Here is a 22500-nt window from a genome sequence, read left to right as displayed (position 1 = left end):
CGGTAATTAATGTTTACAAATACAGCTTATGGTCAATTGTTTCAGAAATAATTCTATTTTTATTTTATTTAAACACATTAATGTTTCTTTCAATCATCAAGTGAGTAAAACAATAATTATTATTGTTATAAATAATTATAAATATGAATTTGGGAGAAAATTTGCTAAATTGTCATGAAAATTATTTCACAATGCAAGAAATATTAATGGACCAAAACATACACTTAATTAAAATAAATATTATATATAATTTCTTGTGATTTTGGAGTGAAATATGAACTGCACAGATTTCAGGAGATTTACACTTATAAAATTACAAAATTCTGAGCTGCATTTTTGGATTTGCACACAATTTAGTCCACTCAGTATGTGTGTGTGCATGAGTGAGAGTGTGTGTGTGTGTGTGTGTGTATGAGTGAGTGTTTGTGAGTGTGTGTTGTGTGTGTATATGAGTGAGTGTGTTTGTGTGTGAGTGAGTGTGTGTGTGTTGTGTGTGTATATGTGTGAGTGTTTGTGTGTGAGTGTGTTTGTGTGTGTGTATATGAGTGAGTGTGTGTTGTGTGTGTATATGAGTGAGTGTTTGTGTGAGTGTGTGTTGTGTGTGTGTATATGAGTGAGTGTGTGTTGTGTGTGTATATGAGTGAGTGTTTGTGTGAGTGTGTGTTGTGTGTGTGTATATGAGTGAGTGTGTTTGTGTGCGTATATGAGTGAGTGTGTTTGTGTTGTGTGAGTGAGTGTGTGTGTGAGTGAGTGTGTATATGAGTGAGTGTGTTTGTGTGTGAGTGAGTATGTGTGTGTTGTGTGTGTATATGAGTGAGTGTGTGTTGTGTGTGTATATGAGTGAGTGTTTGTGTGTGAGTGAGTGTGTGTGTGTGTGTGTGTATATGAGTGAGTGTTTGTGTGTGAGTGTGTGTGTGTGTGTGTGTGTGTTTATGAGTGAGTGTGTGTGTGTGTGTGTGTGTGTGTGTGTGTGTGTTTATGAGTGAGTGTGTGTGTGTGTGTGTGTGAGTGTGTGTGTGTGTGTGTATATGAGTGAGTGTTTGTGTGTGAGTGTGTGTGTGTGTGTGTGTATATGAGTGAGTGTTTGTGTGTGAGTGTGTGTGTGTGTGTGTGTGTATATGAGTGAGTGTGTGTGTGTGTGAGTGAGTGTGTGTGTGTGTGTGTATATGAGTGAGTGTTTGTGTGTGAGTGTGTGTGTGTTGTGTGTGTATATGAGTGAGTGTTTGTGTGTGAGTGTGTGTGTGTTGTGTGTGTATATGAGTGAGTGTTTGTGTGTGAGTGTGTGTTGTGTGTGTATATGAGTGAGTGTTTGTGTGTGAGTGAGTGTGTGTTGTGTGTGTATATGAGTGAGTGTTTGTGTGTGAGTGAGTGTGTGTTGTGTGTGTATATGAGTGAGTGTTTGTGTGAGTGTGTATATGAGTGAGTGTGTGTTGTGAGTGTGTGTGTATATGAGTGAGTGTGTGTGTGTGTGTGTGTGTGCATGGTAAAATGTTTTCTACTGTGCTCAACTTGATTCATAAAAACAAGCGTCAAAAGACAATCGTATAAAACACTGATACTCGTCTTTCATATGAACGTTGTTCTTCATATATTTGAATACTGCATCACATTACATTTAGACAATCCTGCACTTTAATTCCTTAATTAAATATTCCCACTTGCTTCCATACATCTCCAGCAGTCTCATGGGACGTACACAGTGTTTACACAAAATCGGTCAGTAATTTTATCCCTGACAGCGGGGATAATGGGAATAAAACTGTAGACTAGACTTTCCTTCCGTTGTCATGTCTGATAATCTTGAACGTTATCCAGTAAAAGACGTTGAAGATGAGGAATGCCAGAGGAAACGCCGCACGAGATATCGTGTCGATTCTCTTCGCTCTGTCGATAAACTTCTTTCTGTTCGGTTCCGTGTTCTTCAGGATCGGCGGCTGCTGAACCGTGTCAGTCGTCACAGGTTTTATCGCGGGACCGTCCTTATCACAGGAAGTCATGTAGACGGGGAAGTGCAAACGCCCATCCTGTAATTCATCTTCCTGTGAGTTCAGAAGAGAAATGAAGATGGTGTAGAGTGTTATTGAGCTGAAAACATCTGGAGGGGATCATTAGCAGCGTGTTCAATTAACATCATCTCGTTTAATGAGTCTTTTGTGTTTTTCAATTAGTCGGTTTTGTCTCGGGTGTCGAGGCCGTCAGTAAATACTGAAATACTACATACTGATACTACAGTTAATCTCTAGAGCGAAACTTTCTCAGGCCAGAGCCCAAATAAGACATTATGTGTCTTTAAGAAATAAATAAATAAATAAATTACAAGTAAAAAATCTCCCCAATTTGTAACGCCCAATTCCCAATGCGCTCCAAGTCCTTGTGGTGGTGTAGTGACTCGCCTCAATCCGGGTGGCGGAGGATGAATCTCAGTTGCCTCCGCGTCTGAGACCGCCAATCCACGCATCTTATCACGTGACTGGTTGAGTGCGTTACCGTGGAGACGTAGCGCGTGTGGAGGCTTCACGCTATTCTCCGCCGCATCCACGCACAACTCACCACACGCCCCACCGAGAGCGAGAACCACATTATAGTGACCACGAGGAGGTTACCCCATGTGACTCCCTAGCAACTGGGCCAATTTGGTTGCTAAGGAGACCAGACTGGAGTCACTCAGCACGCCCTGGATTCAAACTTACAAACTAATAATAAAAATTATGGTAACTTATAACAAGTTAAAAACTAGTTATATGTAATAATTTAATCCTAATAATAACTAAATAATAAATAAAATAATATTTAATAATGATAATAATAAAAAACTAATTATAACTTATAAACGAATGATATTATTTTAATAATAAGAATAACTAATATATTAATCATATTTAATAATTAATAGTAATTTATAAACTAATAATAACTTATAAACTAATTAGATTACTTTAATAATTATAAGAATAACTCATAAACTAATATATCATAATTTAATAATAGTCATTTACAAACTAATAATAATTAATAATAATAATTTATAAACTCCTATTAATTTAATAATAAGAATAACCAATATATTAATCATATTTAATAATTCATATTAATTTATAAACTAATAATAAACTAATTATATGTAATAATTGAATAATAATGACAATCTAATAAAAGCTTATAATAATAATAATAATAATGGTAATAACTTATTAACTAATAATGTAATAATTTAATCATAAAACAATAATTTATAAACTAATAATAAATTAGAAACAATTAGATTAATATAATAATTATAAGAATAACTCATAAACTAATATTTCATAATTTAATAATAGTCATTTATAAACTAATAATAACTTCTAAAACTAATTATATTATTTTAATAATTATAAGAATAGCTTATAATTTAATCATATTTCATAATTTAATAATAGTCATTTATAAACTAATAATAAATTATAAACAAATTATATTTAATAATTTAATAATAATGACAATCTAATAAAAGCTTATAATAATAATAATAATGGTAATAACTTATTAACTAATTATATTAATTTAATAATAACTTATAAAACGAATTATATTACTTTAATAATAAGAATAACCTATTAAATAATACTAACTTTCAAAACTAATCCGTTACAAATACTTTATACCGTGTAGTAATTATAAAGCGTCACCAATTTGAGTAAAATGAGGATGAGGAAATGATGACAGAATTGTACTTTTTGTGTGGACTGCCCCTTTTAATACTGTACTGTCTCTTTAAAAGAGTTTTTGATCTGTTGTATCAGCATTAGAAAGGTTGTGAAAGAGTCATTAAACCTCAGACAGTATTTGAGTGAGTGGTTTCTGTTAATTCCTCCTCGTCAAGACGATAACGCTGATCCATTTTAGTAGGCGAGGCTAACTTTCTGAGCGGCGGTGACATACGATAGCGTCTTCAGTCATTACAGCGACACTGTGGAAGATCTGACCTCTGACCTCCAGCAACAAACCGCTGTTGAACCTCGAAGGGCCCACAATGACTCGACATTACAGGCCTGTCGCGTCGGTACCTTTTGATTTCGTCTTTGCCTTCGTTTCAAGCGAAGAAATTCCCTCTGTTGTCTGGACACAAAGTTGACGCCGGCGTATTCCAGTAGAGCGGCGAAGACGAACAGCAGACACACGGCCATCCAGATGTCAATGGCCTTCACATAGGAAACCTGTCAGAAACAGCGTTTTTAATCACCATATAGTCTGTAAACAAAACTGCATCACATGACACCGTCCCATTTGAGAATAGATTGAATTTAAATCTCCTGTAAGAAAACACACGGCATTGATTCAGCCATGAGGGTCCGCTAGGATTATCAGATATTTGCATGCTTTGGTTTCCAAATCACAATTTGAGGATCAAATTAACATTTTGACACATGCATAAAGCTCCAGCACTCAATTTAAAGCGACCAGTTTTTATTTTTTACCAGGTTTAGCTTTAGACGAGCTTAAAACCTCATTAGAGAAACAGCTCTCACGGCAGACAGTCATTTGCATTATGGGTAACCGAACAAAAAATAGATAATCACCCTGATAATTGTTGCTTTGATTCTACATCCTAAATAGCTTTCCTCTAAATATTGATATGTTTTGATGTACGTCTCGCAACACTTGTGGACGTCAATGCATCAGAGACATGATTCATCTGAACACGGTGAAGCGTTGATCATAAGAGCGTCATGTTTCCACATTTACATCATCTGGAGCTCATTATAATGATGCTGCTTTATTATTCACTGTACATGGCAGATGATGAGACGTTTACTTGCTTTGGAAAAGCAGACTGGAAAGTGTTTATGTGGAGGTAATAAACCTTAAAAAAATGGCATGCTCTTTAAGGAACATTTATTAATGATTAATGACGTAAAGAGATATTATGAGTTGATTTTAATACTTAATATTATTTAAAATGTCACAACTTAGTCCCGCTGTCCACAAAAGAGGACATACATTTTTTTTTTATAGTTTTTTATTTTTATATTTATTCGCATGTTTATTAGGTGCTACTAGTTACAAATCAGAAAGGGAAATGGGCACAACATTCATGCTCGGGTCTCAGGAGGTTAATCACAAACACCCCCGGATCATAATAAGGAAGATTCCTGAGAAATGCTTGTAGTACCACCTGTTTACTCCAGGGGGCAGTAAGTGAAACTTCAGCTGTGTGAGCAACACACAGTTTATACAGTGAAGAAAACAACCTACAACACAAACATGTGTTACATTCTTGTGTTCAAACACTTGATGGAGCCCAAATTCAATCTAAGAGATCTCAAGATGTGTTTAAAGATTGAGTATTAAACTATATTTAATGACACAGTGACTTATAAATGTATGTTTATGAAGCAACACACCTGAGACGCGACACAAGCATGTCTGACGCAGGTGTACATTGACGGTCCTTAAACAAGCCCTCATAATAAATCTCGGATTGATAAATTCACTTGTGTAATGGATTACTGTGAACTGTGTGTCAATGATTGACTTATGATCAATAATATGGTAATAAACAATACATTATATTATAAAGCAGCTTTTATTTTGTCTTATTAATGATGAACTCTTCTGCTACAGGAATGTAAAGCATTTTAATTGTCTGAATATTTTTATTTTATATACTGTATATATATTTATATAATTTTTAAATATTTAAAGATAACTATGTATAATTATTTCATCATTATATATACTGAATTATTGTTATATGAGGGGCTCTCTCAGCAAATATTTGTATATGTGATTAAATGCGATACATTAATCGGGACATCATGTAATTAATTCGATTAAACATTTTAGTGCGATTCTCACGAAACAAATCAAGAAACTTTCCAAGTCCTAAAAAAACCCAAAAATCAACATGGAACAATACTTTGTATTAAAAACGTAAAGACTGCATTTTGTGCGGTTTAGATGTTTTGCATTGTGACATCATCGTCAGGACGCTTAAGCACGCGGTCAATTCTCATTATCGTAACGCGTCCAGACGTTTTATTATTTCCATTGATTTCAATTATGATTCTCATTTATTTCTGTATTAACGTAAAAAAAAAAAAATGTAAAAAAAATATTTTCCCCGAAATTGAACTCAATGAAAATGAAAGGCAGTACCAATAGAGATCTATTATGATAAATTGTATAAATACTTTAAAATGTAAAAAAATATGTTTGTTTTTATCTCGCAGTAATGAGAATTGTATGTGCGTAACTCGTGAAAATAATGTCACTATGTAACCAAATTGAATGGCTCAAAATCATTTATTTTATTATTGATTTATTTTTCTTTCTCCAGCGTCTTTTGATTTATGTATGATTTCTATTTTGTCTGTAAAAATATGTGAAAAATAAAAAGTATGACACGTTTGACCGTACAGTATGTGTGCGTATTCCCTGAAGTAAATCCGGGTACGTTTAGGGTCACAGAAGCACCCTGGCGCTGTGTTAAGTTGATTTGACCTTTGGCAGTGAAGCTCGCGAGCCGGAGCTCTGTGTCGTCATTGTGAGGACGGTGGTGATGCCGAGGGCGACCCGAGCCGGCGCCGCGTCCATGTTGATCCAGAAGGAGACCCAGGAGAGGATGACGATCAGCAGACTGGGGATGTACATCTGGATGAGGTAATAACCCATCTGACGCTCCAGATTAAACTTCACCTCAATACAGGTGAACTTACCTAAACACATTTCACAACAAACTGATTTTAAAACAGGTGTGGCAATATTTGTCCATGATGGTTTCATACATTTCTGAAAAACATTTATTGCATTTTTTTACACAATATTTATTTAATGGATTTTAAAAACAAGTAAAAGGTTTTAAATACATTCCTTGTACCTTAAAACACGTTAATGTATCCACAAATACAAAAACAAACTCATAAATATTCATTAATATTTTTCAAATCTTTACACGCAGTCATGAAGGTCTAAAGGATGTTCTTTGTTGTGTTTGTGTTGTGTTTGGTCACATGACTGTATACTATATATATATAACTAATTTTTTTAAATATTATTCCAAACTACTTATGCCCATATTTATTTTTTTAGAATTTCAGCTTTTAATTAGACCTTTATTAATTTATTTGACTCTCTCTGGACGGTTGCAGCACATTTTTGACTTTTGAATTATTCAAGTAATTGTGTGAAATTGCATTTATAATTTCATTTTAATACATTTTTTTAAATAACGAAGTATATCCAGACAAATAAAGAGAGCAGAACATTCATTTTAACTCCTCATGCATGCTGTACCATGAGCAGGGCTGGACTGGTAATCTGGCATTTTCCCGGTGGGCCGACGCCCTTTGGGGGCGATCAGGGGCGGAATTGCCATCAGGAGAACCGAGCGGGGCAGTGGGTCACCCGCGAACAGGTCGAATGGGCCACCATAAGCTAAAACGAGCCGGCGCGTTATGCAGAATGGACCACAAAACAGCATCGTTTTGCACAATAGGACAGTGAACGCCCCCCGCTCAACAACTTCTGGCTCAACACCCCAGTCCATCAATACAAGTTAAGCATTATGTCGTCATGGCAACAACTTGTGGCTCAACACCCCAGTCCATCAATACAAGTTAAGCATTATGTCGTCATGGCAACAACTTGTGACTCAACACCCCAGTCCATCAATAGAAGTTAAGCATTATGTCGTCATGGCAACAACTTGTGGCTCAACACCCCAGTCCATCAATAGAAGTTAAGCATTATGTCGTCATGGCAACAACTTGTGGTTCAACACCCCAGTCCATCAATATAAGTTAAGCATTATGTCGTCACGGCAACAACTTGTGACTCAACACCCCAGTCCATCAATATAAGTTAAGCATTATGTCGTCACGGCAACAACTTGTGACTCAACACCCCAGTCCATCAATACAAGTTAAGCATTATGTCGTCACGGCAACAACTTGTGGCTCAACACCCCAGTCCATCAATACAAGTTAAGCATTATGTCGTCATGGCAACAACTTGTGGTTCAACACCCCAGTCCATCAATACAAGTTAAGCATTATGTCGTCACGGCAACAACTTGTGACTCAACACCCCAGTCCATCAATATAAGTTAAGCATTATGTCGTCATGGCAACAAAGTTGTAAAATTGGCTATACCTTTACACAGATCACAGTATCACAGGAAAATCACGTCTCGCGTGAGTATTGCAATGTTTACCGATTGACCCCCGTTGACCTCTGGAACACACATTTATGCTTTTATTTTCTTAAAGGAGGGACGAGTCGAAATGTTTGCATGCATCAAATGCTGTCGATTGTGCTTAAGTTGGACCTGGAATATTCCTTTAAATGTGAAATGATGCGGTCACCTGTGTTGTAGTGTTTGGTGCAGTAGCCCAGGTCTTTCTCGTCTCTGATGAGGAACTGCGGTAAAGTCAAACCATCCGCCATCTGAACGGGACCTTCATCAAGCCACTCGAAGATCAGATCATTCATCGTATAGCCGACTGAAGACACAAAGCAGAAAAACAGCATCAGTGCATGCACACAAAAATAGAAAGAAATTTGAGTTATGACTATTAATGCAATATACAATTAATAATAATAACAAATACTTACAACTCTCCAGCTGCATCGTGCACGTCTGTACATCCATGGGAAAGTTCTTTAGATCCATTGGGCAAGACAATATTAATGTCAATCTATAAATAATGTGACAAACAACCTTCATTATTCATGCATTATGAGTCTGAAACTAACTAGTCTTCATTAGACTTGACACGAGACTTGTTTGACTGAAGGTTTGACATTAAACTCACTTCTCAGCAGAACTGAAGTGAAGCACGACGCACGTGCACGTATGATTTATGCATGAAGTCAGAGCGTATGAGCGTGAACGTTTTACTGAGCGCTGTGATGTTTTGTGCTTTCCTATAAATAGAAAGCCATTTGTGAAAACCGGGACAGTGTCTTGTCAGCTGATTTTCAAAATATAACGTATTCTGTCTTTCTGTAAACATACGTGACTTTATAATAAGAGCTACTATAAAATGCTGCTTTGTTTGCTATAATGTCAAATATAATTTGCCGAATAGAAATGTTTGAGTATGTCTTGCACCTCAGCTGAATAGTGCGATGCCACGGTTGTGGGTTCGGCCCGGCTTCGGTCCGACCAGGTGTAGCAGTTTAAATAAGCAAACTGATTGAATGACGTCAACATCTCGTGTTTTATTCATTTTAAAATTAATTTTAGATGCAGTTCCTGAGCATTATCATATACAACCTATTTAACATATTGTATTTACTGTGATTCATAACCATAACACTGAAATTCAGTGGGCCATTTCCCAGTGGGCCAACGCACCTTGGGGGCGATTAGGGCTGGACTGGTAATCTGGCATACCGGGCATTTTCCCGGTGGGCCGACACACTTTGGGGCCGATCAGGGGCGGACTGGCCATCGGGAGAACGAAGCCGGTGGGTCGGCCGCGAAATGAACCAAATGGCTCGCGATACGCTAAAATGAGCCGCTGCGTTATGCAGAACGGACCACAAAACGGCACCGTGATATGTACAATAGGACAGTGAACGCCCCCTGCTCAACAACTTGTGGCTCAACACCCCAGTCCATCAATATAAGTACTGTAAACCAACACAAACTTGCAATGAATAATTGTATTTTTATTAACTAACATTAACAAAGATGAATGAATGCTGTACAAAAATATATATTTTTTATTGTTTGTTCATGATGCATTAATGAATGTTAATGAATGGAAACATGTCACCAGTAAATTTGAAGTCTGCTTTTAAAAGTTTTAAAAGCAGCTTTCAAATTTACTGGAGACATATTACTTAAATAATACTGAGTTTTAAAGTAGTAATTTTAGCTGAATGCACTAATGTAAATGTAGCTGAACATCTGGTGTGCCATAAACATTGTAAATCACTAGTCATTATGTTTTTGATCTTGGGTTTCTTTGGGACGGGGATGATGGTGGAGCATTTGAAGCAGTAGGGAACATCACACTGCTCCAGTGATCTGTTGAAGATCTGTGTGAAGATGGGGCCAGCAGGTCAGCACAGGATTTTAGACATGTGGGTGAAACCCCATCTAGGCCCTGTGCTTTTCTTGTCTTCTGTTTCTGGAAGACCTGGCGCACATCTTCTTCACAGATCTTAAGTGCCGGTAGAATAGCAGGAGAGGTCATTTTGAATGGCCAGTTCCTTAATGACATCATCCTCCAGGACTTGACTTCATTTTTGGAGGGAAAACAACAGCACAGACATGAGTGAGTATCAGCAGTGGATAGGATGCATTCTCACCTGATGCTGTACAGAACCGTTCCATCTTTAAAGATCCTCAAGAGTTTGTTATCTGTGGTGACATCATGGAAGTTTGCGCCTTTCTCGTTGGCGAAGAACAGGTCCGGTTTCCAGATGGAGTCGAGCATGGAGGGATCCAGATCAAGAGAAGAGTCCGGGTACTCGCTGTACGCCAGACGAGGGTCGTTCCATTTCTGCCTCAGGAAGATATTCACCCTGTAGTCCTGTCAGATGCACACAATCATTAAACAGGTATGTTTCCTTTTTGTATTGTTTTATCAAAGCATTACACGTCTGCCACAATAATGTAATACATTTTTATTTATTTTCTTCCTCCCTTTTTCTCCCCAATTTGAAACGCCCAATTCCCAATGCACTTTAAGTCCTCGTGGTGGCGTAGTGACTCGCCTCAATCCGGGTGGATGAGGAAGAATCTCAGTTGCCTCCGCTTCTGAGATCGTGAATCCACGCATCTTATCACGTGACTTGTTGCGCGCGGTTATGGAAAGCCAAGAGGGTCAGAATTCACGTGTTTTGTATCGCCGTATTTAACTTTGTTTCGCATTGCAAACGCACATTAAATGACTTCAGCCGACTTTTGGCTAACTAAGCTAGATATTCGCTAACCAAGACACTATTTACTAACTTTAACTCACAAATAGGTATTCACCTACTGGTGTGTGTGTGTGTGTGTGTGTGTGTGTGTGTGTGTGTGTGTGTGTGTGTGTGTGTGTGTGTGGTGCGGTAGTGTAGCAGTTAGCGCACTGCGCTACGAACCTGGGAACCCGAGTTTGATTCCCACTCATGGCCAACACCTGTGACGATTATCTGAACCGGTCCCGGGCCTCCCCTAGGTCGACTCAGCCTAAAATGAGTACCTGGTGTGTAAAACATCGCCACTGGGGAAACAAAGGCGGTCGGGCGTGGTGCTGGCCACCCACCCCCTCGTGTACCGTTCCGGCCTTCATAGGTGCTCGCTAACAGCACTTGCCCCTACAGTCTGTTAAGGCTAAATGGGGGATCTTTGTCTTTGTGTTGCTAATATTACAGAAGTATTAATTTAATGTTTAAAGACATAATACGACAAACCAGACAGTCCTGGACATCGACCATTGCTGATTTGTAGTGGACACATAGGTTGATGTCTTCTTGTGATTGTTCTGTAACACAGCTGGCAGATATTCTACAATATATTTTTCTATAATTATCTATAGTCAAAAGATGTTTTGGATAAGCTGTGGTGATATTATATAGTGATATTTCATTGACCACACACTTTAATACATCATTTATGCATCATGTAAAACTTGTATCATCTGCAGAGGATGCTGTCATTTAAAGTTTGCACTGCGAGACTAAAGTTCCTCGTTGCCATCGTTGCTATTAATGGTTTGAATCCTCCGACTTGCCGTAGATACCTCAAACGTGATAGAGGAGGAGTTATGTACCTGAGCAAATGAATGCACTTATTAAGTTACGTGAGTCGCCAAAATAATGCGCGTTAACTTAACGCGTGACGGCGTACGGCGTTTATGTTCAAAGCTTAATATGGCAATACAAAACAAGTGAATTCTGATCCTCTTGGCTTTCCATATGCGTTACCATGGAGACGTAGCACGTTTGGAGGCTTCACACTATTCTCCGCGGCATCCACACACAACTCACCACACGCCCCACCGCGAGAGCGAGAACCACATTATAGCGACCACGAGGAGGTTACCCCATGTGACTCTACCCTCCCTAGCAATTTGGTTGCTAAGGAGACCTGACTGGAGTCACTCAAACTCACGACTCCAGGTGTGATAGCGACAATACTCGCTGAGATACCCAAACCGCAACACAGTGGAAATAATAATTGATGCTCCCACCACCACAGTCGGCGTTGCATACCAGAATTGAGTCAGGAGCGTGGAGGCGAGATGTTTAAAAATAAAAAGGCTTGGTGATGTCAGTCGTTTCAGAGGCAGAGCGAGTCATTGTTTTGATGAAAGATGTATTTATTTGCTATAATGTGCACTGATAGTACAAAATAGTTCATTTCTATTTCATGTTTACATTAAAAGGTCTTTACTGTACCTTAGAACACACAATACACAAAACGTCCCAGAGAACATTTATAGACACACCGCTGGCGTGCCGACGGATTCAGGTTCAGTGGACCTCAGCGAGTTCTTCTGGTGAAATGAAAGTGTTTGAGTGCTTGTGCTGTCTGCTTGAATTGCTCCGTTACTGTTATGGATTTTGTTGAGCTTTCACTCAAATGCATCAATGCTTTAGTTTTTGTACAGCCACATCATAAATGAACTCTTCCATCAGTAATAAAACATGTGCAGCATGCTCCAAAACACTATAACCGGCATACCGAAACCATTCAATCACTTTGTGAAAATGTCTTTCTGTTTTTGTGTTATTCAAGGTTTTGATTTAATGGAACTCTAAAAACTGTGTTGAATGAAATGAACTGGCTTGACTTCCTGTTCCTGTCTTACAAGTAATCTGGTGACATTACAAAAAGACCCACCCAATACCAATCAAACTAATTGGCTGGTTATTAATGGGAAATCATTTACTTATCAAAACATTAAATGGGTGTGAGATAAAAACCTTGTTAAAAAGCAGTCTGAGATGCTTCAGTTCTTTATTTCTATTTATTCATTACAGGTTGTTGGTCCTCCCTTGGGAAGGAGGTGTTGCCCCAAGTGAAGGAGTTCAAGTACCTCGGGGTCTTGTTCACAAGTGAGGGGGCAATGGTGCGGGAGGTTGGCCGGAGAATCGGGGCAGCGGGGCGGTATTTCACTCGCTCTATCGCACTGTTGTCACGAAAAGAGAGTTGAGCCGGAAGGCAAAGCTCTCGATCTACTGGTCAATTTTTGTTCCTACCCTCACCTATGGTCATGAAGGTTGGGTCATGACCGAAAGAACTAGGTCGCGAGTACAAGCGGCCGAAATGGGCTTCCTCAGAAGGGTGGCGGGCTTCTCCCTTAGAGATAGGGTGAGGAGCTCAGTCATCCGTGAGGAGCTCGGAGTAGAGCCGCTGCTCCTTTGCGTTGAAAGGAGCCAGTTGAGGTGGTTTGGGCATCTGGTAAGGATGCCCCCGGGGCCTCAGGGAAGACCCAGGATTAGGTGGAGAGATTACATCTCCAGACTGGCCTGGGAACGCCTCGGGATCCCCCAGTCAGAGTTGGTTAATGTGGCTCGGGATAGGGAAGTTTGGGGCCCCCTGCTGGAGCAGCTGCCCCCGCGACCCGACTTCGGATAAGCGGTTGAAGATGGATGGATGGATGGAGGTTGTTGGTAACCTATAAAAACCTGCTCTGATTCGTTGCTTAAAATTATTTTCAACAAAATGACCAATTGATCAAAGCTATCCACTTGAGATTGTCTTAGTTTTAACTTTGGGCCACAATAATATCCTTTGGATAAAAATAATTAGACCTGAATCTAGACTGGTAATGGTTTACCCCTAAAGCATTTGATAAACTCGAAACAGAATAATCCATCTGAATGGCAGGCCTGAGAGCAAATCATGAGGATCATTTGCTGGTCGTCGCCATTTGAATGATGAAAAACAAACAAATTTAATGCATGTGCGTGCAGAACATGAGAAACAATAAGGGAATGTTCAATTACTTTTAATGAAATTCAACAGACACAAACGGGATGATGGTACGAAAATGGAAAATGGTCATAATCCGAGAAGAAATGTTGGAAAATAGTTTTGAGACAACCACTGGAACGAACGTTTTTAGGGTTTGCAACCCAATTTTACGTCTATTTTCGAATGAAACTGGATATTCAATGAGGAGAAAATGCAAGGCAGGACTTGGTAGATGAAAGTGGATGCTACATATTTTATTTATTGAACAATAAGAGGGTTTGTTGAACAATGTTCCCTCTAAACAAATAGCAGTCAGTGGCTTTCAATATAGTTTTTTTGATTAATATTAACAACAGAATAGACAGGCGAATCTATAAGGCTTCATTAGTACGTTTAAACAGCAAAGTTTTATGCATAGATCTGATATTTTGATGCATTTAGTACCTGATTTGTGCACCTGTTTGCTTTCACATAAGACTTAAGCAATTGTTTGTTTATCACTCGCGGGACGGGCACTGACCATGAGGTATATTTATCCATTCAGACACAGCATTAGCATTTGCGCCCCATGTTAAATGCGGTATGTGTATGTGTTGTTTCATGATGTATTTTCACCTTGTTTCCATTACACACAAGAATTTACTCCAAACATTTACATGGATTCCAGTTGAAACACTGAGCATGCATTTAGCTCTGATTCAAGAACATCTCTAGGTTCCCCTCACACTTCAGTCCGCCATCTGCACGGATCATTTTTCCATCTGCGCGGAAGCAACACCAGATGCGCCTGGTCATGCACGCATGCAGATGGGAACAGTGTTGGTGACATCAGCCAAAAAGTAAAGTCGTTATTCAAAAAGAAAACAGGGTCAATTTTGCATTCTGAACGTATAAAAATGAAGTGACTGTGGCGACAATTTTGCAAAGTTCAGAGCGGCAGTTCAGAGCCGAAATGTCCACTGTGGGGCGCTAAAAGCGAGTGAAATCTTCTCCCACACAGATGAGGTTTTTCTGGTTAATGCTCAACAAATCCGACCTCCTGACCCTAAACCTGACCGATAGTGTCAGAAAAAGCAAATGTGAGATGAAAAACACAATCACGTCATTTTGGGGTGCTTCTATGACACTTTGGGGTCACGTGTGGACTCGTGTGCTCTTCAGGACTCGTACCCGCTCCTTTACATCACAAGTGCAACACTCGATCAGTCGAGCGATATGATCACACTCGAACAAGCTTGATTATATAATGCAAATGTTACAATGAGTCCTGCACTAGAGTAAAAGTGTTTAGATGTCATCAGATAGCATTGTGTGAGGAACAGATGAAAAGTAAGTGTTTATGAACTGATAATCTGCCATTTTACTCGTGATTTGTGTGAAAGTGAATGAAGTAATTGTTCTTGAAACGCCTTTAATGTTAATGTCACCAGGAAACTGACTTGATACATACAACGAGCCACATAAAATCGTTTTGCTAGAATATAGGAAAGACACTCACCATAGTCGTCTCAGTCACTGAGCCAAAGCTGTTGATGAAAATATTGCACGTGACGTTAACGGGGGGACCTGTAACAGCAGATCGAGAGTAACGTTCAAGACTAAATTCAACATTTCTGATCAGTCTTTTAACATATTCTGCTAGTTACTTTATGACCATAATTTCAAAAGCAAATGTAGCCATGCAGATTCATCACAATCAATTCAAACGCGTTGTAATATTCGCAATGTTACTTAATTGTATATTGACAAAAGCATAATTGTGAACATATATAATATTATGTAGAGCTTAGGTTAATTGATAGTTATTCTAACAGGTCATTAATAGACCAACAATGCCATGCTTGGGTTTGTTGAACATCATGAAAATGATTTATTAAGGTATTCTAGGTGCTGGTTTCTTTGGAAACACCTCTGAGATATTCTGAACCTCATGAATATTTCATAACAAGATTGAGATTTAATCACTCCTAGGCTCAAACACTCATCAAAGCCAAACACAACTGGAATAGATCAAGTGAATGAAACCTGGCACTCGTTTACTTTGGAGGGAATGAACATTATTAATAGAGAATATATAATAGAGACGACTTCCTCTTCAAGCTCAGCTCTCAACATTTTTACCTTTACTTTCCGACAGCTAAAACAAACACAAAGAAAAAGAAGGTTCGTGCACGTAAAGGGAGTCTCAAATAATACATTTTTAGATCTCAGAAGAACCAGAATCATCTTCTTTGAGCCTTTTAATAATAATAATAATAATAATAATAATAATAATAATAATAATAATAATAAACACTTCTGGATGCATTATGGTAATGAGGATTTGGGAGGAAAATGGATTTAATTGTTAAAATTAACATTTTAAAGGAATATTCCATGTTCAATACAAGTGAAGCTCAATCGACAGCATTTGTGGCATAATGTTGATTACCACAAAAATGTATTTCGTCCCTCCTTTTCTTTAAAAAAAGCAAAAATCAAGGTTCCAGTGAGGCACTTACAATGCAAGACAATGGGGCCCATTTTTGTAGGGGTTAAAGGCACTTTCGTTCATTCTTATGTTAAAACTCATGTATTATTTGAGCTGTAAAGTTTTTTAAATCACCGTTTTGTACAATTGTTTTAGTGTTGTCACAGTCCCGGGGAGTTTGCCGATTTATTCTGTTTGTTTTAGTTGTCTCCCTCATTTAAATGGTAAATAGTCTGCACTTATATGGCGCCTTTTTAACCTTGTATTCAAAGTGCTTTACAATTTGACTCATTCACCCATTCACCCATTCACACACCAATGACAGCAGAGCTGCCATGCAAGGTGCTAGCCTGCCATTGGGAGCAACTTGGGGTTCAGTGTCTTGCCCAAGGACACTTCGGCATGTGGAGTCGTGTTGGCCAGGAATCGAACCGCTAACCCTGCGATTAGCAGCCGACCCACTCTACCACCTGAGCCACAGCCGCCCTACACCACCCTCATGTGTGTCAGGTGCTGCCGGCATGTGTGATCAGCGCTTCAATGGGAACACTGATCATGCCAGTAATTTGTGTGCTGACAGCACCTGTTCTCTGTTGATTGTCTGCCTACTTAAACCCTTTGTTGTTTCATGTTCTTTGCTAGAATATTGTTGTATGTTCTAGTAACTCACCTCACTCTCTGCCTCAGTTGGTTCTGTCTCCTGTTTCTGTGTTGGTTGCCAGTCTCTGCCCGTGTGTCTGGAGTGCGGTTACCTTCCAGCCTGCTGCTGTGCTTGCCTTTGTGCCCAAACACTCTTCATCTGAGGATTCCTCTCGGATTTACCCTCTACACTGCCATGATGCACACACGCCTTCCTGCTGCAGTCGGTGCCGGGTCCCTTTCTGTTTGCCAGCCTTGTTGTGCTTTTGAGTTCCTGTTATTAATACATACTGTGAACTGTTCCTCAGCTCCTGGGTCTCTTGCTTTCCTGCGTGACAGAACAATCTAGCCAGGATGGACCCAGTGAAGGAATCCAATCTTCGGTCTGCACTTTCTCAGCAAGGAGCCTTACTGGGATGTCAGAAAGATGAGATCTCTGCTTCCAACCTGACTCTGGAGATGATTGCGTCGCAGTTTGCTGAGCTCACCTCTGTCATCCAACAACTCAACTAGCCTCTCAATACTTGTCCCAACCAGGAAGCACCCACACCGGCCCCTTGCGGTTCCCCACGCTTCTGGGCGCTTTTGCCGCACCTTCCTCTCACAATGTTCCCTGTACTTCTCGTTGCAGCCCTCCTTTTTTCTTTCAGAGATGATGAAGGTGGCATATGTCATCATGCTCCTCACCGGGAGAGCCGGTGAATGGGGAACCACAATGTGGGACAATGGGCATCCCTGTTGCGCATCATTCCAAGCATTCTCCGAGGAGCTCCGCCGAGTGTTCGATCTCTCGGCTCAAGGTCGTGAGGCGGTGAGGGTTTTGTCTGGATTGTCTCAGGAAAACCGTACGTTCATGGATTATGCCATCAAGTTCTGCACCCTTGCCGGAATGATCGCACGCAGTGGGACCGGTTTCTGTATGGGTTATCCAACAACATTCAGGATGAGATCTATGCCTTGGACCTGCACTCCCATTTCAACGATCTGGTGGACCTGGCCATCCAAGTGGACCTGCGCCTGGCCCTGTGTCGCTGCCAGTCTCCACTTGCCCAGGCAGCGCTGTACCGGTCCATTTTTCTGGCCTAGCCATCAGAACCACAGTCCGAAGTAGAACCTATGCAGGTTTGAATGACTGAGCTATCTCCAGAGGAGAAGCAGCGACACCTCACCCAAGGAATCTGCCTGTATCTGCCAGCCATGTCTCCGCCTCGTGCCCAGTAAAAGTCACCACTCGTCAGGAGGCAAGTGGTTACTTGTGAGCGCAACATCCCTGAGCGAAACACCTGGACTATGGACACATCTCCTGGCCCAACTGCAGTACGGGTCAACCAGTTATGCTGTTTCCACGTTGGTGCAATCTGGAGCTGAAGGGGACTTTCTGGACAGGGACTTGGCTTCCAAGTGGCAGGTTCTGGTGGTCCATTTGGATGAACCAATCACAGCCCCTTCCATCAGCAGCAGGCCCCTAACCATCGTCACCCATTCCACCGAGCCTGTGACCTTCGTCTCCGGCAACCACTCCAGCTGTCCTTCTACCGAGTCCAGTCTCCATCGGACATATTGTGGGGCATCCTTGGTTGGTAACGCACAACCCACACATAGACCGGGCAACCAATACTGTTCTGGCTTGGAGTCTGTACGCTCTGTCTCATTGTCGTATCTCTGCTGTCTCCCCTGTTCAGTCTTGTTTCATTTTTGGATGAATAGGCAGTTACCATGACTTGAGGGCAGTGTTCAACCGGTCCCGCGTCGTGACCCTTCCTCCTCATCACCTGAACGATTGTGCTATTGATTTTCTTCCTGGCACTTCTCTTCCATGAGGTCGGCTTTTTCGTTCTCCACTCCTGAGAGGGAGGCGATGAACAGGTACATCAATGATTCTCTGGCAGCCGGTCTCAGCCATCCTTCCTCTTCTCTGGCAGGGGTGGGATTCTTCTTCGTGCAGAAGGATGGCTCTCTTAGACACTGCATAGATTATCAGGACTGAATGGCATCACGATAAAGAATCATTGCAGGGTGCGCCCATCTTTACTAAGTTTGACTTTCACAGTGCTTATCATCTTGTCCGGATCTGGGAGGGGGATGAGTGAAAGATGGCTTTTAACACCTATTGGGGACACTTTGAATATTTGGTTATGCCTTTTGGATTGGTCAACGCTTCAGCCGTCTTCCAGGGGCTCGTAAATGATGTGCTCAGAGACATGGTCGATCGTTTTGTGTTTGTTTAGATAGATCATTTTCTGATCTTCTCCCAGAAGATCCAGGACCATATCCAGCATGTCAGGAAGGTGCTTCAGCAACTGCTAGAGAACCAGCTATTCATTAAGGTGTGCTTTGCACAGTCGGTTCCATTCCTGGTGCTCATCATTTCGACCGAGGGAGTACGCAATGGACCCTGCCAAGGTTAGCAGAGGTTTCTGGAGTTCGCTAACTTTTATCGGCGGTTTATTCGGAATTGTGTCAGGTGATGCCGGCATGCATGATTGCCGTTTCCATGGGAATGCTGATTATACCACAACATTTGCATGCTGACAGCACCTGTTCTTTATTTATTGTCCACCTACTTAAACCCTTTGTTGTTTCATGTTCTTTGTTAGAATATTGTTGTATGTTCTAGTAACTCACCTCACTCTCTGCCTCTGTTGGTTCTGTCTCGTATTTCTGTTTCGGTTGCCAGTCTCTGCCCGTGTGTCTGGAGTTCGGTTACCTTCCAGCCTGCTTCATCTAAGGATTCCTTTCGGATCTACCCTCTACACTGCCATGACGCATACACACCTATGAACACACACTTCGCTGAGGATTCATCACGGATCTGCTTTCAAGTTGGTGCCGGGTCTCTGAATATTTGCCAACCCTGCTGTGCTTTTGAGTTCCTGTTATTAATAAATTCTGTGCACTGTTCCTCAGCTCCTGGGTCTCTTGCTTGCCTGCATTACAAGTGTTTATAGTGTTATGTCGCCATGGCAACGGAGTTGTAAAATCGTCTATATCTTTCCACAGATGTGGTCAGTAAGTGACTATATCACAGTAAAATCATGTTAACACACATATTGTTTATGTCTTGTGTCTATACTTTTGAAACAGTGAGTATTTTAACGTTTACAGATTAAACCCCATAGACTTGCATTGGAAGTGTCTCACTGAAAAACAGATTTGTGCTTTTTTTTTTAAAGAAAATTTGATTTGTTGTAATCAACATTATACCACAAATGCTGTCGATTGTGCTTGAACCCGGAATGTTCCTTTAATTGTACTAAAACTTCATTTTCTTAATGCACATAAGGAGGTTTAACAAACACTTTAGACTGTTTTCACATTGTTGCTTTACTAGTCCAGATCTTTAAACACCCAGCCACCAGCATCACGTCTCAAATGTGGCATTTAATGCCATCTTATCTATTTTTTTCACATTCCTGATAAAAAAATAAATAAAAAAAGGCTTTTGCCGAAAACCACCTTCCTTCATAAAAGAACAACTCTGTTTTTGAAGGCTTTGGTTCTTTGGTCTTTGTTTGCTAGATAAGATCATCAGCCTTTGAGTTACAGCAGTCGGGGCTTTTACTGTATCTGTGAATAATTCAATACTCCTCCGTCTCACACCGACACTGGGAGACTGTCATTACTCTCTTAGGAATAGTTCAAGTCTTTTGAAGTCATTTGTTAGCTTTGTCCCACATTTCAGTCATTATTCACTGAAAATCTTCCCTCTCTAATTTTATTCTCCATTCAGCATTTTCAAACTATGTGCTGGGTTCGGTGTGTGAGAACTAATGGGATTTGGCGTCAATGATGTGGCATGACACGTCTCGAGGTACCATATTTGAATTGAACGTAGGCAAAAATGCGAGCTCTGGCGGTGGGGAAGATTATCAGTGAATAACGACTTTAATTATCATCTGTTGTATAGCTTCATAGGCATGAATATATGGATGGTGCAAATCTTGTAAGATGTCTGAAATGACTCACTATTGTTTGATGGCATACCTTTAAAGTTGGGTCTTATACGGGCATCATAACCGGACGTCCTCCCCATTAGCTTGTCCAGGAAATCAGAGGGGGACATTGTCGATGAAGAAGCCCTCTCGGACTCTTTTCCTTCTGTTATCCTATAAAACACAATATAGGATGTGGGTTATAATCCACTTGAAAAACATCTGAAGTCATTCATGCTCTGAATAATTATTCAATTATCACAAACGACACAGAGCATTCCTTTAAAGAGACAGATCACCCACAAATTTGTGTTCTGCAGAAGAAGGAAAGTCACACACTTCTGGGATGGCATGAGGGTGAGTAAAGGAGAGATGTTTCATTTTTGGGTGCACTGTCCCTTTAACGTTATAGTGTATGGTTCCCATATGGTTGTTTTGCGGGAAGCGATTTCCTACGATTCTAGGAACATTCTTTTAGGTTTTAGGTTTTAGGTTTTATAGCCACAAACTAACATTCCCAGAAAATTTCGGGAACTAACAATTGTTAGCTGGGAACTCCAGAGTTCAAAGTAAAGATTAGAAACATGGCTGGATTGGTAATATGGCATTCCGGGCATTTTCCCAGTGGGCCGATGTACTTGGGGTGGATTGGCCATCGTTATGCAGAATGGGCCACAAAACGGAAACACGATATACCGAAGGGGGCAGCGCCCCCCCCCCCCCACACACACACACACACACACACACATATATGACAACTTACCCCAAATAAAATGTGACAGCCACCCCAAAATTGACATTTATAAAACATATCCTTTGCAGTTCAACATTTCAGTTTAAACCTATATTGATCATCTGTTTGCCATTGTGGTTTTTATTATATTCACTAATTCCCCAACAGCTATTGCACATATATGACTCTGGAATTGTAGTTTGAAGGACAGAATGCACAAAACTTATCCTAATTTAAGACCGTTTTTATTGTGTCAACTAACCCCAATCTTCCCTACTTGTCAGATGAACATTGCAAGCATAGAATGGAACGTTTACATGTGTACGCAGGAGGTTCTGTGATTGAGATTGTGTTTGACAGTCTACTTTCTTTGCACTGCCACAGTGTACAACAGAACGACATGTTCTTCACTTTTATATGTGATTAACTCTTCCTAATCTTATTGGATTATTACGCAGTGTCAGAAATTAAGGGGGCTTGGGATAAGTTCCAAAATTCCAAAATTCCAAATCTGGGGGCAAATAATGCATTCCATGAATTACTCTGTTTGTATTTAACCCTTGTGCGAGCTTTGGGACATTTTTGTCTTTTTATTTGAGTTTTTTTGATCATTTTGGTTCCTGTTCGTGTTAATGCCAATGGCATACATTTTGCCAAAGGTGTGTATTTTTGGGGGAATTTTGGCTTTTCAACCTCAGTTCCTATAATACATCTATAACACATCTATAACACACCGTGTACATAAAATAGTCACACTCGGGATCTTCAGCACAAATATTTTCCCATTGAAACCAATTAAAACTGCAATAATAATGAAATCATGAAT

The 22500-nt window shown here is 40.2% G+C and overlaps 1 protein-coding gene across 1 annotated transcript in view; it reads right to left on the bottom strand.

The window, feature by feature from the left end:
• Positions 1 to 1168: 1168 nt before the first annotated feature.
• The window catches only part of LOC127658929 (glycine receptor subunit alpha-2-like), a 24379-nt gene continuing 3047 nt past the window's right edge, over positions 1169 to 22500 (bottom strand). Inside the window, exons 2-9 of the mRNA XM_052148503.1 lie at positions 20994 to 21115; positions 15399 to 15466; positions 10303 to 10526; positions 8596 to 8678; positions 8346 to 8483; positions 6484 to 6698; positions 4047 to 4196; positions 1169 to 2039 (exon numbers count right to left, since the gene is read on the bottom strand). Of these exons, the coding sequence (XP_052004463.1) occupies positions 1767 to 2039; positions 4047 to 4196; positions 6484 to 6698; positions 8346 to 8483; positions 8596 to 8678; positions 10303 to 10526; positions 15399 to 15466; positions 20994 to 21115 (1273 nt within the window). The 3' untranslated portion in view covers positions 1169 to 1766. The remainder of the gene's footprint in view (positions 2040 to 4046; positions 4197 to 6483; positions 6699 to 8345; positions 8484 to 8595; positions 8679 to 10302; positions 10527 to 15398; positions 15467 to 20993; positions 21116 to 22500) is intronic.

This window comes from Xyrauchen texanus, chromosome 18 (assembly GCF_025860055.1).
Source record: "Xyrauchen texanus isolate HMW12.3.18 chromosome 18, RBS_HiC_50CHRs, whole genome shotgun sequence".
Taxonomy (NCBI): domain Eukaryota; kingdom Metazoa; phylum Chordata; class Actinopteri; order Cypriniformes; family Catostomidae; genus Xyrauchen; species Xyrauchen texanus.
The sequence above is the reverse complement of the archived record's forward strand: the minus strand, read 5'-3'. Positions and strand labels throughout refer to the sequence as shown.